At 48.0% G+C, this 16,840-nt stretch overlaps 7 protein-coding genes across 7 annotated transcripts; 3 read left to right on the forward strand and 4 right to left on the reverse strand.

The window, feature by feature from the left end:
* Nucleotides 1-194: 194 nt before the first annotated feature.
* PENARI_c004G10469 (sister chromatid cohesion factor PDS5) lies at nt 195-4,822 on the reverse strand (the record flags this gene model as incomplete). Its single annotated transcript, XM_022629399.1, has 3 exons — nt 195-2,684; nt 2,742-4,418; nt 4,490-4,822. 3 exons carry the CDS (start codon nt 4,820-4,822, stop codon nt 195-197), a joined length of 4,500 nt encoding a protein of 1,499 aa, XP_022490957.1.
* Nucleotides 4,823-6,877: 2,055 nt separating this feature from the next.
* PENARI_c004G02082 (putative xylosidase/glycosyl hydrolase) lies at nt 6,878-7,621 on the forward strand (the record flags this gene model as incomplete). The annotated part of the gene is made up of 1 exon (XM_022628969.1): nt 6,878-7,621. The coding sequence occupies one exon, from the start codon at nt 6,878-6,880 to the stop codon at nt 7,619-7,621; it is 744 nt and encodes a 247-aa protein (XP_022491251.1).
* A 154-nt stretch (nt 7,622-7,775) lies between these two features.
* On the reverse strand, nt 7,776-7,973 carry PENARI_c004G01843 (uncharacterized protein; the record flags this gene model as incomplete). The annotated part of the gene is made up of 2 exons (XM_022628960.1): nt 7,776-7,780; nt 7,838-7,973. 2 exons carry the CDS (start codon nt 7,971-7,973, stop codon nt 7,776-7,778), a joined length of 141 nt encoding a protein of 46 aa, XP_022490833.1.
* A 1,360-nt stretch (nt 7,974-9,333) lies between these two features.
* On the forward strand, nt 9,334-10,890 carry PENARI_c004G03523 (uncharacterized protein; the record flags this gene model as incomplete). Its single annotated transcript, XM_022629037.1, has 1 exon — nt 9,334-10,890. The coding sequence occupies one exon, from the start codon at nt 9,334-9,336 to the stop codon at nt 10,888-10,890; it is 1,557 nt and encodes a 518-aa protein (XP_022491035.1).
* A 161-nt stretch (nt 10,891-11,051) lies between these two features.
* Nucleotides 11,052-11,795, reverse strand: PENARI_c004G09033 (LysM peptidoglycan-binding domain-containing protein; the record flags this gene model as incomplete). Its single annotated transcript, XM_022629321.1, has 3 exons — nt 11,052-11,462; nt 11,517-11,564; nt 11,769-11,795. The coding sequence occupies 3 exons, from the start codon at nt 11,793-11,795 to the stop codon at nt 11,052-11,054; spliced, it is 486 nt and encodes a 161-aa protein (XP_022490778.1).
* A 472-nt stretch (nt 11,796-12,267) lies between these two features.
* PENARI_c004G10803 (RTA1 domain-containing protein) lies at nt 12,268-13,265 on the forward strand (the record flags this gene model as incomplete). Its single annotated transcript, XM_022629419.1, has 3 exons — nt 12,268-12,454; nt 12,506-12,754; nt 12,817-13,265. 3 exons carry the CDS (start codon nt 12,268-12,270, stop codon nt 13,263-13,265), a joined length of 885 nt encoding a protein of 294 aa, XP_022490638.1.
* Nucleotides 13,266-13,819: 554 nt separating this feature from the next.
* Nucleotides 13,820-16,834, reverse strand: PENARI_c004G12164 (uncharacterized protein; the record flags this gene model as incomplete). The annotated part of the gene is made up of 5 exons (XM_022629495.1): nt 13,820-13,944; nt 14,004-15,089; nt 15,130-15,203; nt 15,287-15,637; nt 16,782-16,834. The coding sequence occupies 5 exons, from the start codon at nt 16,832-16,834 to the stop codon at nt 13,820-13,822; spliced, it is 1,689 nt and encodes a 562-aa protein (XP_022490980.1).
* Between the last annotated feature and the right edge of the window lie 6 nt (nt 16,835-16,840).

Consider the following 16,840-nt stretch of genomic DNA (forward strand, 5'->3'; position numbering starts at 1 on the left):
TCAACTGAAATAGAATGGGAATCACGATATGGATAAGAAAAGTGAAGTGAATATGGATACGGTATGATATAGAAGGCAAGAATCTGATCTGGCACAACGTGGAATAGACAGGGATAAATCAGATGAAAAGGAGACAGGAGTGCCGATGATCACTTTTGACAGAATGGTATCGAGATATCAAGGTAAAAAGGGATTTAACCGCGGCGGGAAGAGCGGCGTGTCGGCAAGGTAGAAGAAGTAGTCGCAGGCTTCTTTGCGACGGGACTCTTAGCCGTAGCGGCCTTTGCTCCTCGCTTCTTTGCGGGGATGGGAGGTGGAGTTGGTTCCTTCTCGCTGGCTTCCCCTGGTTCATCATCGTCTGCTTTTTCCTCGTCGTTGTCTGCCTCTTGCATTTCTTCATCGTCGCTTGCTTGCTCTTCCTGTTCCTCTCCTTGTTCCACTTCCTCGTCGTCCTGCTCGTCGTTGGCTTCTGCGGGCTCATCCCATGTTGCCATCTCTTCGTCATCCTCATCGCTGTCATTGTCAATGTAGCTGACTTCCTGCTTGGCGGTTCCTCTGCCGCTGCGCCTGCGAGCTGAAGCGGGTATGGAATCTTTGGCGCCTCCATCAGAGGACCAGGCGTCCTCATTCTTGGACTTGCGCTTAGGCTTGGATGTGCCAACCGATGATGAGGATTTACGGGGACGAGTGGGCTTATCCTTGCGTGCCTTTTTGGCAGCAGAGGGTTTGCCATTGGTGTCGAGAGAAGGCTTTCGCTTCTTGCTCGATCCGCCCTGTGCCACGTGAGAGGCGTTTCTGGGCTTCATGGCATTTCGGACGACACGGTCCAGCAGATCGTCCAACTCATCAGGAAGGAAGTTCTTGTCGGCGACGTCCTGGGCCTCACGGTGGCCGCTCATGGACGCAAAGAGAGAGCTGGGAACACCCATCTTTCCTGGATATGTTTGCAGGATGTTGGTTGCGCCGGCGGCACCGCCGAACTTGTGCTGCTGGGAGTAGATGTCTGCGAAACGGCGGATGGTTGCTTGAGCCAGGTCGGAGAGTGTGTGGAGGCGGGTAGAGATCTCGTCAGATTTGGTGATGCCATCTCGGAATTGCTTGACGCGTTGTCCGACGTGGTAGATCAGGGACATGTTCTGCTCGTTGGCCACTGCGGAGAGGTAGTAAAGGATGTATTGAGAGAAGTCGGTCAGGTCGCCCAGTTTTGTTGACTCGTCCAGATCCTCGGACGGGTAATCAGGGTGGTAGGCAAGAAGAGACAGAAGGCGCGAGAAGATCAGTTCCATGACCATGGTCTGTTCCGTCCGCTTTCCACTGGCCTGTGCCTGCTGAGCGAAGTATGCCGCACGAGAGCGCAGCCATGTGAGTGTGCTCTCCTTGAGACTGTGAACGGGCTCAAAGGCAAGTAAACAGGGAACAATGTACCATCGGTGACTCAGATGTGACTTTTGCACAAGTTTCTTTTTCAGATGGTTGACGAATCCACTTCGCACCTGCAATAGCGGATCTTGGGCAACCAAAGCAATTGCATTAAAATCGGTTGGTGTCAACAACCCGTCGCAAACGGTGCTGGAAGCGCACAGCTTGAGCATAGACTTTGCGGCGAGGAGACGAAGGCGGGATTTCTGGCCGGCAGGGGTATCTTTCTTCTTGGAGATCTCGCCCTCGCCAGCGATGAGTTTGTTCAAAGTCTCATAAACGGGCTTGGCATGAGCACGGAAGTCCGCTTCATCGTCAGCCCCATCCTTAGCCCGAAGGCGGTTGACAATGATTCTCAGAGCCCACTCTTTGGCGTTTGTCTCATCATCCACAGTCTCTGACCAAGTATATCCAGACTCTGGTTCAGGGTTGCGGTTGGTGAGCAGAATTTGGTTGATAGCAATAGCAATGATTGCATCGCTTTCCTCGTCTGCCTCTCTTGGCGCGAGAAGGTTGAGCTGCGACAAGGCAGCCAGACGAGTGAGGAACCGATCAGACCCATATGTCCACTTCTTAACACACTTTTGTACAAGATCTTTGGCATACATCTCCTTTTTGTCAGCGGTAGCCATCAAAATTGAGACAGCGTGCTTTGCCGCATGCGGTGACGAGCTGTAGAGGGCGTAGTTGGTAAGAGCTTGGAAGAACTTGCGTTCCTTGGGGAGTTTGGCAGGAAGCTTCTTAGCGAAGCCAGAACAAGCCTTCAGAATGTCGTCGGTACTGGCATCACCGGCCGAAGAAGCCTTGGGAGCTTGAGCTTCAAGGTCTTTGCACATTTCTTGTACCTGGGCCTCCAAGACCTCTGGATTTTGAGAGGAGATTTGCTTCAGCATCTCCTGAGCGGCATTGGCCAATCCGTTCTCATCAGTTCGGGATAGGCTCATGATTGCGGGGATATGGCTGCGGTTGAAAATCAAGGATCCGCAGCGGTATATAAGCGGAGTCAATGTTTCAAGCAGCGGTGAGTTATTGGCAGTCTGTACACGGCGCTGCAGCTCTTTTGTAGCCTTGACGACAGTGCGATAATCACTCACAGCAGCCATAGTGAAGCGAATCAACTGGTAGCTGCGACGGTCATGTACTTTGGCGAACTTCCAGAGATCTGCTGATGCGCGTGCAGCGTCCGGGAAGGTCTTGGATAAGGAATCCACAATCTTGGACAGCTGGGCCTTGATCTGTTCTTCGTCCTTGTCAAAGACGCCGCCCTTCAATCCGGTTAGTATGAGCTGTAGGTTGTGAACATAGGACAGAGGTGTGCTTACATTGTACTTCTCACATGCCTCGAGGTAAAGGGTCACGACTGACCTCATCGACAATTGACGTGCCAACATGACGAAGAACACTCGCCTAGCCTTCTCATCTAGACCACGGAGCAGGGTGAGGATTCGACGAACACGAATTTTATCAACATCCGTCTCTTGCTCAGGCTCAGAAGCTTGGCTATCTTTTTGTTTTTGTGATTGGTTCGAATTGCCGCGAGACAGCTTCGCCTTTATGGGCGGGTATGAAAGGGGTAGAAGTGTCTCGAACAGCACACGGTCGATCAGGACATGGATCTCTTGATCATTTGTGTAGAATGCATCGAAGATCTTGGATGGTGCATCCCTGAGGAGCGAAACGACGGGCTCAGTATTCTGCTCGATATCACCGGCGGCAACTGCCCACATCCGAGCCAGAATCTTCATGGCATGTTCGCGAACATGGGGCTTACGGTCCTTGACTCGTTCAGCGAGAATTGCAAGAAGCGAGTCTGGTGTTGAACAGCCACCATCCACACCCAGCTTGTGAACAATTTGAGATAGGCCAAACTGCCCAACAGTATCCACTGCCGCCACACGAACTTTCTCATCGACATCGCGCAGCATTGAGGCAAGGTGTCGGACAAGGTTTTGCTCTTCATTCTCGTGTAGGCCAGAGCCACCAGCAGATGTTTGGAGGATCCTTCCCACAACCGTGGCCCACGCAGCGCGGACTGACGGGGTCTTGTCAAGGCGACGACTGAGGAATGATTCATACGCCGAGTTATGGACCTGGGAGAATGGCTTCGGAGAGACTGGAGTCAACAGAACATTGGGTTGAGGGATCGTCTTGTCGTAGTCTACCAGAGCCACAGGTGGGTATGTGGCAGGGTCCATGGGAGGTGAGGGAGGGGGTCCTGCAACTCCAATTCCTGCCGCGAGGTCTCCGATCGTCTGTGTAGCCAACAATCGAAGGGACACTGATTCCGTAGACAGTTCTGCTTCGATTTGGGGAATCACATTCTGCAGAACTTCAGGACAGGCACGCCAGAGCTCCCGAATCAGACGGTGAGCCTTGCTCAATTCTTTGATGTCCTCTCCCTCCTCATCAGAGTCGTCAAGGTTGGGTTTCCGGGCACCATGCTTGGAACCGTTTGTCTGGCCAGCCGGTACAGACGCATCGATAATGACGTTGTTGAAGTACTGGCTGATGTGGCTGGTCATTCGTTCGGGGCAAGCCTGGCAAATAGCTTTTGCCATGTTATAGGCGGCGGGGTAATCTTTCAACAGTAGGGTATCCTGCTTAGAATCAACCTGTGTACCTGGGCGCTTTCCTTTCTTATTCGAGGTGTCCATGACTCGTGGGTCGACCCGCAAGAATTGTGCGACAATGATATCAACCACCTCTGGCGCCAGAACAACCGATTCGTCGATAACTGTGACAAGGACTCGGGTCATGTCAAATTCGACATTCTTGGCGACTTCCTCACCGGTGGAGGCCTTCGAGGACCCTGAAACAATGTCGAAACATCCTGTGAACAATGGTACGATGAGCGAGTCAGGGTGATCGAGATCGACCATCAAAACCACACTCTTCACCTCGGCAAGCGATCCCAGAACGTAGATGTGCTGTGCATTGTAGGCGTTGGATGGATCCGCCAGCGCGGGGATAATCGAGGACACGATACAAGTGAAGATATCCTAATTCGCCCAAGTCAGAAAGTCCGATCGCACAAAGCACCCGCCAATCGGTGTATTGTCAATGGCCATACCTTAAGCTGGTTGCGCGTGAACGGCGCGTCTGGGGCGCATAATCGCAAGACATCAACGATGCAGCACGTAGCCCACGCCCGCACACCTTTGTCCTTATGAGCAAGCAGATTCCCGCTGGCAAGTTCCTGCGAGACCTTGCGGAGAGATTCCTTGTCAATTTCCTCCTGGTCAAGTTTTCGAAGCTCCTGCGCGAGCGTCTGGAGACGCTCGAGGAGATCCGCGATGGGAATGGCGGCGCGCCCCACGCGCCATGAGAGGGGTTGGTTGAAGGAGAGGCTGCGAAGCCCCGAGTCATCCTCGACCTCGGGAGCAGGGCGAGAGCGCGAAGGCATGATAGGCGCTTTCTCACATGGACTTGGGTGGAGGAGGGAGTTGTGTTTCAAAAGCGGCAGTTTGGCGTGGTTTGACCGCCCCGACGCGTACTGAATCGCGTACCCGAGTTCGACTGCTACTCTTGAACTATTGAACTGCGATTGGAAAGCGAAGAACTCTATAAGTAAGGCATGCTATTTTGCACTTGCAGGTTCTTTTTTGAAAAATAAAGTGTTTTGCTTTTTCCTATCGTATTATTGAAGCACTACACCTTAATGTGAGCCGATGCCACTCAGGTTTCACATCGACTACATAAGCCACTTGACCTTTCCTGTTTTATGAGAACTTCAATATAATCCAATCTGTTCAATTGCAACGAGCGGTCGACATTCCGCTATATCAATCCCTATTCCTCTTACAAGGTCGTCGCTCTAGACACCTCTTCATAGCTTGGACTCCTTCTACAAAGACGGTCTTGAAGTACTCTACTATGTTCTTTAGATGAAGAATAGCTAGCAATATAATACCATAATCCTGTTTCCTGATAGGCAAACGTTGTGGAGGCTATAATTTTGGAAAGAGAACGCATTCCTCACCACTCAGCTTGGTGATCTGGAAAGATTCGCGCTTATTGGTTCACTATACCGTGTTCATATTTGATCTCAAACTGACTTACAAAGTAACAGAAACAAAATTCTAGTCCCCTAGTATCATTATGCGCGAGGCCCCGCTCAAATCGCGGTTCGGCCCTCAATTTTAGGTTATCCGAATCAATGAAGCCTTCACGGGGTATATATATCCCCTTTTGATTCAGTAGCTTTCTTACTTGACTTTGTAACTTAATATTTGTCTATTATTGTATCATCGTGCTGTGAAAACTTGTTATTTAAAGTAGTGATCTTCTATTCTAGACTATATAGTAAGGTCGCCATAAGCGCTAGCCCTCTAAAGTCTTTTAAAATTTCTGCACCAAATATGGTCCAATAATATATGGACTAGATATAACTTCATAGCAAGTTGAGTGTGGCCGAAAATCAGTGGATACTTGTCGATCACCGAGTAACGTTATAGCGTCAAGACATGTGCATAGAGCTTGACCGGGAGACTGGACGGCGAACTTAGGTCTTAGAGAGCGAGGAAGTGTGACCGCGGTTAATGTTTAATAAACACATGAGTTACGGGCAACACCAAGATGATGGTAATCTGTTAAATGGTATGCAGCTAGAAGTCATAATCCTACAGCCAAGAAAGGGTAGGAAGATTATATCGTCGCACGACGAGGTGTCGTATATATCGTATTAGAACCCAAAGCCTTAGGCCAACTTTATATAAGGCCAAGATACCTTCCAAATGAATAGATACCTAATCCCTTTTCTTACAGACTCGGAAGCCCCGGCTAATGGTATATTATTCATTGATTTTTGTTTCGCGCCAGGAGACAAGAATACTACCATATAATAATATCCGAGTATACTCCACCGCAGATTTGCCTATCTTGGTACATCGCGGCTAATTCGCCATAATGATTCACATTTTTCTTAATAAGTTATAATAATTAATTTAGGCACAATGGAAGTGACAAACACATACAAGCCTAGTAATCTGATCTTCAGCATCTTACGTTCTGCACGAATTAAGGCGTCGGAATACCTGGAGTGGCTTGAAGTTTCTCAGCTTGGACTCGCTCGAGTATGTGGAAGCCCGGGGTCATTGGCCGTTTTTGACGCCGGATTGATGCCGACAGTACTGCTAACATAGGGCAGTGATCTACCTGAACAGCCAAATGCTCATATATTTGGGGTATAATGTCTCAGGGACTACTTGGCTTCCCATCTCTTTAGCCTATTCTCCATAGGGTTTATTGCCTATAAAACACTCAAATGGCCATTTGTTTATCTTGAAAGCCCAACTACTAATAACCTCCTTCAGCGCAAAAAAAGAAATTCGCTGTAGTTATTCATTTATTCTTTGCCGTCGTTGCGACAGCGACATTCTCAAATCCCATTATATGGGAGGACTTTGCCGACCTGGACATATTCCGCGTTGGCGATACGTTCTACTATTCCGCATCAAACATGCACTACTCTCCCGGTGCCCCGATCCTACGTTCCAATAACCTCGTGGATTGGGAGATGGTTGGACACTCAGTGCCAGAGCTGGCATTTGGTTCCGGTTACTACCTAGACGGCGGCCAAGCATATATCCAAGGCACATGGGCATCATCGCTGAGATATCGTGCGAGCACATCAACCTACTATTGGATCGCGTGTATTGATTTCTCCAAGACATATATTTACACTGCCTCTGCTGTTGATGCTACCTGGGCGCAGGCTGCTGTCATTGACTCTTGTTACTACGACGTTGGTCTTTTAGTGGCCGCCAATGATACAATGTATGCCGCCTATGGAAGCACCAACATTCATGTATCCGAGCTGTCATCGGACGGATTGAGTGAAGTTACGTCAAAGGTGGTATATGAATCAGATGTTGGATATATCGAGGGTTCTCGCTTCTATGAAAAAGATGGCAACTTTTATATCCTGGTATTAAAACCCGGATCTCCATCCTCGGAGTATGTTCTCCAGTCCACGACTGGTCCATGGGGTCCTTACACTATCCAAGAGCTGTTCACCGATGCTGGCAACCCAGTCCCGGGATGCGGAAATCCACACCAGGGAGGTATTGTGGATACTCCTAACGGAGATTGGTATTTCATGGCCTTTGTGGATGCCTACCCCGGTGGACGTATTCCAGTTCTCGCACCGCTTGGATGGGACTCGAACGGGTGGCCCTCAGTCAACCTTGTGAATGGTTCCTAGAGCACGACGTATGATACACCCAACATTGCAGCGAGTACTACGACTTCGTCTTTTCCGGCAGACAGCACCGACACCTTCTCGGGTCCGACTTTAGGCGCACAGTGGGAATGGAACCACAACCCTGATAATTCCAAGTGGTCAATTGACGACGGACTTACTCTCCACGTTGCTTCCGTGACGAATGATCTATATCGCGCCAAGAACACTCTCACGCACCGGATCCGCGGGCCGAAATCGTCGGCCACATCAGTTCAGCACTTCGTCTATCAAAGCTGGAGGTCGGGCTGGGCTTGCTCTTCTTCGGGACTCTTCCGCTTGGATTGGTATTGTCAATAACGATGGCACCACCCATATTGGAGTTACTACCGGCCTGAGAATGGATAGTGACTGGAATACTATATCTACAGGGAACGAAATCGCATCGGTTGGATTTTCTGGGGACCAAGTCTGGTTGCGTGCAACAGCAGACATTCGGCCCACCGTCGCGACGGGGCAGTTTGCGTACAGCTTAGATGGAGTTACCTTCACTGATCTGGGAGGTGACTACAGTTTGAATGCCACATGGGAATTCTTCATGGGCTATCGGTATGGGATCTTTAATTTCGCAATTGTAGAGCTCGAGGGAAGCATTACTTTGAGGCAGTTTGTTCTGTCCTGAAACAACAGCAATATTTCACTTACAGACACTGATCAATATGGCCTGTTAAATGAGACAGTCAGGTGCCAGTATTATTACACCTCGAGTCCTGCTAAATTTACCATCAAAATTGCGGTATCTTCGAATTTGTGTCATATTACTGTAGCCCGTTCACGGCGAGGCTTCTTGGTATAGTGAACATTATCCTGAACTGAATTATCATACACATCACAATGTTGCGATGACTTCAAGCATCATGATAACTCCTCGCAAGTAGACTAATGCATGACAGAAGGTGATTTGCACACAGGGCGCCAACGCGCGAAATCCAACCTCAGGAACGTGAATGACAGCATGGAAGATGCATTGCACCTCATACCTTACTTCACGGTATGGACCTGTCTTGTTTCCAGCCTCTGCCCCACAGTATCCCCAATTTTCCGCCGGCAGCTTGTTTCGAGATTTGGGTCATTTTTTGCATCCAACAGTTGGGGTAAAATTTCCGTCGCACTCACACATAGAAGCCATTTCAAAGCCGCAGTAGGAGCAGAAATCTCATTTGACCGCATCGTTGACAAAGTGACCAAAGAGGTATGAGGAGGCAGGAAATATCGGCAAGACCTGCTATAAGAAACATGATTAGCATATAGCCTTCTGATCTATATAGAGAGAGTACGTAGTTCGCGCTACCCTACTCTACTATCAAATTCAGGCTTGCTCTGTTTAATTGGTCTGAAGTCCTCCCAACCTTTCGGTTTTTTATAGAGACAAAAACTCCACTGGTTTGGCCATAAGGCTCCTCATCATCGAGAATCAGGCACCCCCCAAGTCTACCAGCGAGAGCTTTTTCGGGCACTAAATCCAAAACGGCAAAACTACCTCGAACAGATAATTCACAGGTCCGCTGTTTACGAACTACATGTTCAAATCAGGAAATTGACACTGAGCCGCTTTGCCCTGGGGCACTTGGTTTTATTTGAGTGAAGGGTTCACCCACATCTTGACATCTTTGCAACTTCGCACCTTTCAACCCATTGACATACCTCCAAGGGCTTCACCAGTCCCCTCGTCCGGGATGGCAACACGAAGCCCGTGGTTCCTGAGTTTCCCCCCTGAAATAATTTCATCCATTGTATCCTTTCTGCCAAACAAAGATGTCAAGTCCTTGCGCTTGACGTGCAAAGCCCTCGGCGAGATTTCACCATTCTCCTCCTCCTCACGCGTGTTTCTTTCGGCCAACTCGTTGAATATCCAAGTTTTTCGGGCTGTAGCAGATCATCCAAAGTTTCGTAACGAAATCAGGGAGATTATCTGGGACGACGCACGGTTTACATTGGCGCCGTTAATATGGGAATCCCTTCACCTAAGCATCGACCCCGAATGCATGGAAATCAACCCTAATGAGGGATGTCCTATCTGGTTCACGGAGGAATGCAATGAGAACCGCTATAGGATGAAGCATCGGAAATACCGCGACGTGGACCGACCCGACCATGTTGCACGTCAGCACCAGATGGATGCCCAAATGCCGTTGAAAGCCTGCTGGAAGTATTATCGACAACTATATGATGATCAGACGTCTGTGATCGGATCCGAAGACGATAAAAAAGCCTTTCTTTACAGCCTAGAGCGATTCCCACGGCTTAAAAGAGTGACCATTACGCCTGCGGCTCACGGCTGGCTATTTGCTCCGCTATACGAAACACCTATGATCCGAGAATTTCCATACGGATTCAATTATCCAATTCCGCGAGGATGGCACTATGATCCCGTTGATTCTCAGGTTGTCGAGCCGCTACCGTGGTCAGAGGCAACCGAGGACTACAAGGAGCTATGGAGAGGGGCTCGAATTGTTCTTCGCCTTTTATCACAGGCTAAGCATAATGTTTCCGAGCTAAGCTTCGACTCTAAGCAACTCCATACCGGACTAAACTTTTTGATTTTCGACCGGCCGTGCGAGGAATACAATCAATTTACGGCCATTATGAAACGTCCAGGCTTCCGGCGTCTTCATCTGTCTTTACTTACTGGTAGTAGTGGTTACTGGACAGGATTCCAAAGCGGATTATTCCGTCAAGCTATGAGTCTTGCCAAGGAATTGACATATGTCTATTTATCGACTACATTCAATAATGGATCTCATTCTTCAATGAGGGATCTACCTATTCCCCTGAAGGAGGTTCTGCCTATTAAGGAGTGGCCGAATCTGTCTCACTTAGCGCTCTCTCGTTTCAGCGTTGATACGTCGCAGTTGATAGACATACTCAAATTGGCACCATCCTCATTACGATCTCTTAACTTGGAATTTATCGAGTTCCCCTCTGATGAATTGTGTTTGACTGGTCTACTAGAGAGGATGCGAGAGGAACTGGATTGGACCAAGAGAGATCAACCACTAAAACCGACCGTCACGGTCGCGATGGATGGCCATCGTAAATGGCCGGGGAGGTTCATCAAGCTCTCAGACGAGGTGGCAAGCTTTCTCTATGGCTCTGGAGAAAATCCCCTGATTGGGTCAGATACACGCAGCCCCAAAGACGGATACGGGACGAATCATGACCTTTTTGAGGCGGAGTACATTCGGCCCAACGTCAATTTCCTGGATCTTAAGAAACTGGGAATTATTTGTTAGGAATGCTACCCAGCTGATCCCGAGCCGAAGGTTTGAATGTCTTGCATTGAGTTTTAATCTTGGAACCTTGGAAGGTCATTAATACCCATTCGTCTATTCAAAAAAGTCCTATCAAATTCCTATCAAGACATGTCTAATCGTATACTGGCGCTTCATTCTAGCTACGGCTCCCATAATGAGGAAGATACGCCGACACAGACATACTCACTCCCTTGTAAGCCGGAGCAGTCGGTCTTCACGGCCGGGTTCCAGGCGTAGAAAGAAGACACTGGAATTACGTTTGCATTGGCAATATCGACGCACGAATCGTCTGCGATGACCTTGTAAAACTCGTCACACGTAGCAACCATACCCGCCTGAACAGGGTACGGCGTCGTGACACCGGTTCTAGTGGCTACCTTGACACCAACGCAGACATACTCATCTGGCTGAAGTCCCGAGCAGTCTGTCTTGACCGCTGGGTTCCAAGCATAGAAAGAATCCAGCGAGACACCATAGGTGTCAGCAATATCATAGCACGAGTCACCGGAATGAACGTCGTAAAAGGTATCACACGTAGAAACCATGCCTATCTAGATCGGAGACGGAGTCGTGACACCAGATACAGATATGGTGGCAGTTATAACAGCCGGAGTAGAAGTCGACTTCACACCCACGCAAACGTACTCATCAGCCTGTAGTCAAGAGCAATCAGTTTTCACTGCTAGATTCCAGGCGTCAGATTCGGATGGGCCGCAGCTGTCCTAATTTGCCAAAGTAGTAACCTTGGAACTGCGAAGACTGTGAAAGATTTTGGCCCTCATCTCAATTCTATACCTGAGTATATATACATTTCGAATTTCTCTTCCAAGGTTCGATTTTCTTTCTTGAATAGTTACCGAGTAGAGTTTCTTGGAAACCGCCATCAAGAAGGGATAAAATATCAGAAACTCGACTCATGACCAGAGTTGTATGGCTGGATTCCACGGCTCCAAGTATTCAGGCTTGCGCTTTTCTTCTTCCTGAAGTACCCCCCACCCTTCTTTTTTATTTATAGGTACAAGTAATCCACCGGTTTGCCCATAAGAATCCTCATCATGGAGAATCAGGCACCCGGAAAGAAGCATTCAATGATTCGAGTCGGCTTTGCCGCCGACCCCACCCGTACTCGTTTTCGGACCCTTCCAATACATACGAATTAACGAACTGGATGCCCCTTAAACCCGGGCTATTTATATCAATTGTATTTGAAAAATTTGATGTAAAGTATTATAAGACAACTCCATGAACTGCTCTGACAAGTTCAAGAGGTTTGACCTTCAAAATCCATACTCAACATACTGGAAAACAGGATCTTTTCCAAACTTGACCACAATAACAAAGGCCAATCGAGTCAAAATGCAAGACCAAGTGCTTTTGATTCGCTCCGATGAGGAAGCAATCTTTGCTTTCTATCGCTATAACCCAAGCATGGCCGGTGCTGTCCTCTTTACACTCCTTTTTATGGGCACCACCTTCTACCACATCTTCCAGTTATTCAAAACTCGAACTTGGTTCTTCATTCCATTCGTGATAGGAGGCCTCTGTATGTGCGACCTGACTACATGCGCTTTGATACATGGGCTAACAGGAGCAGTTGAGATTGTTGGATATATCGGCCGTGCCGCGTCAAGCAAACAGAGTCCGGATTGGACGCTAGGCCCATACATAGTGCAGACGCTATGTCTGCTCCTCGCCCCGGCTCTCTTGGCAGCCTCAATTTACATGCTACTCGGGCGGATCATTCTGGTGCTACAGGCAGAATCGCATGCGATTCTGAAAAAGAAGTGGCTTACCAAGGTTTTTGTCACTGGCGATGTGATGTCGTTTCTACTACAAGGTGCTGGTAAGTATTGTCGAAAAAAATCCAACCAGCGGTAAAAATAATTATGCTGACTTTGCATCTAGGTGGCGGCATTCAGAGTAGCGGAAGTCTTGACGGCGTGAAGACTGGCGAGCGCATTATCATCGCTGGCCTTTTTGTCCAAATCATATTTTTTGGCTTCTTCATCGTCGTCTCTGTTCTGTTCGACTTCAAGCTGCGCAAATACCCTATCCCACGCTGCTTCTCTGGAGAAATTCAATGGCGCAAACATCTCAACATTCTATATGCAACCAGCCTTTTGATCCTCGTCCGTTCAGCATTTCGACTTGTTGAATACATACAGGGTAATCAGGGTTACCTTTTGCATCATGAGGTTTACTTGTATATCTTTGATTCACTGCTCATCTTCATTGCGATGGTTGTTTTCAATGTCGCTCATCCCCATGAAATCACTCGCCAGTTGGATGTCGTTTCAGATTATGAATTGACTCGCAACCCGGGAGAGCAGATTGCCAAACCATACGGAGTTTAACTTGGCGTATAATCTCAATGTTTTATATTCACATCTGCCATATGCTCTTCTTCTTCTGGCCCCAAAGATAGACGAGTCTGCTTCCCTCTTTTTTTTTCTCCTCTTCCTTTTTCTCCTCTTCCTTTTTCTCCTCTTTTTTTGTTTTTCTTTTTCTCCCTTGTCGCGCTCTTTCACAAAATGCAACATGCTTGAGAGCCCTATATAGTCACGCACCTTGGATAAATATTATTAGATCTAAGCTTTATTTTTAGCGCTAAAGGTTATGCGGTGCTAGTCGCAACTAAAAAATTTCATTTTTACTCTCTGATCCTTTTTGTTCAAGAAATCACCACTCACAAGCATTTCTTCCTTCAAAGAGGTGCCCTAACGTATGCCTTATAGAGACCTTGATGCCCGGACCGCTGTTGGTGCTATTATAACATGTTCTCGCTTCTCTCCATTAGTCGTCCGGCCTTTGTAGTTTAAAGTTTATCAATTCTATGCCTGGATTTTGTTTAGATGTATTATAAACATGTACAGTAACGGAAAAAAGTCCTTCCCGGTCAATAAGCTTTCTAAGAGTGAACAAGGTCTCCATTCCCAATCTCCTGGGCAAGGCCGAAGTATCTCCATCTGGAGATATATGACTTGGTTGACCCCTTTCCATTATTAGTGGTCGCATAAACCCCTACCAAAGAGCCTAGTAGTATATAATTAGCATGACACACAAAGACGGCTACGAAAGGGAACAGCGCATACCCGTAAACGGTCCAACTCCACCACTCACTATTGTCGCAGGAGCCTGCCCTAATCTCAGAAGATCCCATGGGCGAGAGCTTGAAGCAGCGAAGAATGAATAATGGGTTTCATTCTCTGCACGGATGATCAAGCGAATAGGATCTTGCGACCAAGGACTTGGCACAGATGTAACGAAAGGACTTGGTATATCCTTCTCATTGCTCACAAGTCCAGATACCAGAAAACGTAAGTGAGGCTTCAGCGTCGAGTCTGTTTTGTTGGTGGAATTGGCGGGCAGTATTGCGATACCAAGATTGATGTTTTGGACTTGGTTGAGAAACACTGTTACCCCAACTTCCTCATTTTCTACCGTTGGCGCGAAGGAAACGTCAACGCTGTACTGAAACAGTGTATCTGTCTGTCGGCGCATAATGAGAGTGAAATCTGTACAGTCATATCCGGCTGTGTAATTGTTGTACCCAGACGTAATGCTTGCCATTGATGGTGTCAGCCTGAGCGTCCTAGGATGCCCAGGGGGGGAGACGGTATATGACTTTTTGTTGGGCCAACGCCAGAAGGCAAAATTACGAGGGAGGGTAGAGTTGGGCTCAAAAACAACTATATCTGGATCATTGACAAAAGGTCCGTCACCAGGAATAGCTTTTGAGGGTGGAAGATACCATCCTTCCTGAATTCCACGCACGGGCGCAAAAGAGGGCCAGTCTCCTTGTTTCCAGGTCACAGGTGTCAAGGCCATTTCCCGGCTCATGGGATATGTCTGCCCCTCTGGGCCAGAGCGCCAAGTTAAAGCAGAAGACCACCAATGGCCATTCGCATCTTGAAACAGATCCGCATGCCCGATGTTCTGGAAATACTCCGAGGTATTCCTGTTTGTCAAGACAGGATTCTTCTCGTAACCTTGGTAAAGGCCCCAGAGACTCTTTGACCGGGCTATCGTAACGGAGTGATTCAGTCCTGAGCCGTCCTCAGCTGCCAGGAGATAGTAAAAGCCATCCTTTTTGTAAAGTTGGGGGCCCTCAAGGAAGTTGCCAGTGCTACCATTCCAGATTCGCCTTGGTTCCCCTAGGCCACCAGTCGTAACGTCCACTGTCTGAAGATTGGTCCCAGCTGTTGCAACATGATGTACCATCGTCGTCCCAGAAAAGGTCTGGATCAATGGACTCGGCTTGATACTGAACGGGGACATTCCAAGCGTTGTCACTAAAAGGATTTGTGGAATTAAATATCAGCCCGGTGCTTTTTCCAGAAATGTTTTTCTTGTAAATGACAATAACGTAGAACACCCCCTGTGATATCTGAGTGTAGGAGCCCAGATTCCATCGGTCTGGGGAATGGATAGATTGAACTCCGGGTATTGAGCTTCTCGGGAAAGTGCGTGGCTGGCTAGTCTCCAAGCTGTGAGATCTTTACTGGCGTAAATTGGGATTCCGGGCGTTAGGAGGAACGTTGACGACGCGCAAAAGGTGGTATTGTCTCTGTCAGGGACAAAGATACAACTGGGGTCGCTGTGCCATCCTGGTATGGCAGGGTTATGGCGTGTCTGGGCGTATGGAGCCAAGCTGTAAGCCGCATTGACAGCCGCAATCAGGGCGAAGAGAAGTTTGATTGAGTCTATGGCCATAACCTTGAAACCCCTATACCAGAGTTAAAGATAGGAGAGGAGCCTCCTGGGGCCATTTAAATAAAACGGTAGTTCAAACATGGTCATCAAGATTGTGTCCACTGATTGTTGAAAAGGATTGTTGAAGACATAAGGCGAATCTGGACGTGTTCGTATTTGGGATAAGAATACGGGTGGGTCCCCCCAAACAACCTTTTTGGGAGAGCCACAGATCGGCCATCTGGATCCACAGTGGGACTTCCCATAAGAGCCCCTTAAAAGGATTATCTGTGTTGAAGTTGGATACTTCCATTTCATGAGTGAGGTTTCTGGTGCTCTCTAATTCAGGCCTCGATGTGCTGCTAACTAACTAGTTAGTCAATTTGGTAGCTAACTGCAGTTCTTTCCTTGCTGTTCTTCTCTAATACATTGCTAGTTCTCGTTTTATCCTTAATTCTTTATCACATAGGGGTCATCGCTTACTCGATATTTCCACTGCAAGGCGCAGATCAGCAATGTTGATATTCCACACCGTGCACCAAAGTTCAACTCATACCTCTATTCAACTTTTGATTAGTGACTCAATTTCTTCCCAAGAACATCCCCACAAGTGAATACTGAGTAATTCTAGGACATATCGGAGCAGTACTGAAGGCTCCCCTGCGAAAAAAGCAATCTCTGTTATAAAAAGAAATCTCGATACAAACCAACGAGTTTGACGAACTATGCGGACCAGGGAAATGGCGATTATCGTGGCCTTGAGACTCTGCGATAACCCTACAAGCGATAGTCAGGACAGTCTGAAAACCCAAGGGCAGATTGGTGGATGGTCACTCGGGTAGGGGAGGTTTTAGTATCTTTATATGAGCCTTAAATTACCCAAAGCGGCAACCCCCGAACTGATACAACTTTATTCTGTCCTCTTGCAGTATTTTCTCCTTTTTCCCTCGCATTGAACAGCCTCAAGTTCCTCTAGGTAGCAATCTTCCAAGTATTTTCAGGCTGGCTTGCCGCACTTCTAAGAGTTTCAAACCCCATACGGGTTAAATTTATGTCTGTAGAACACATTCCCATCAAATTGCCAACAGCCTAGTGGACCGGAATTGGAAACCGCTTGGTGTCGACGTTTCTGGTTGCTGTGGGTCGCCCTACACTCAGGGTCCCTCGCCGCATTTTACTTAGCCAAATCACCAGACATAGGCTGCAACTTTGCGCAAATGTTGTCAACCATGGTGGA

The sequence above is a fragment of the Penicillium arizonense genome (genome assembly GCF_001773325.1).
Source record: "Penicillium arizonense strain CBS 141311 chromosome Unknown PENARI_contig004, whole genome shotgun sequence".
NCBI classification, from domain to species: Eukaryota; Fungi; Ascomycota; class Eurotiomycetes; order Eurotiales; family Aspergillaceae; genus Penicillium; species Penicillium arizonense.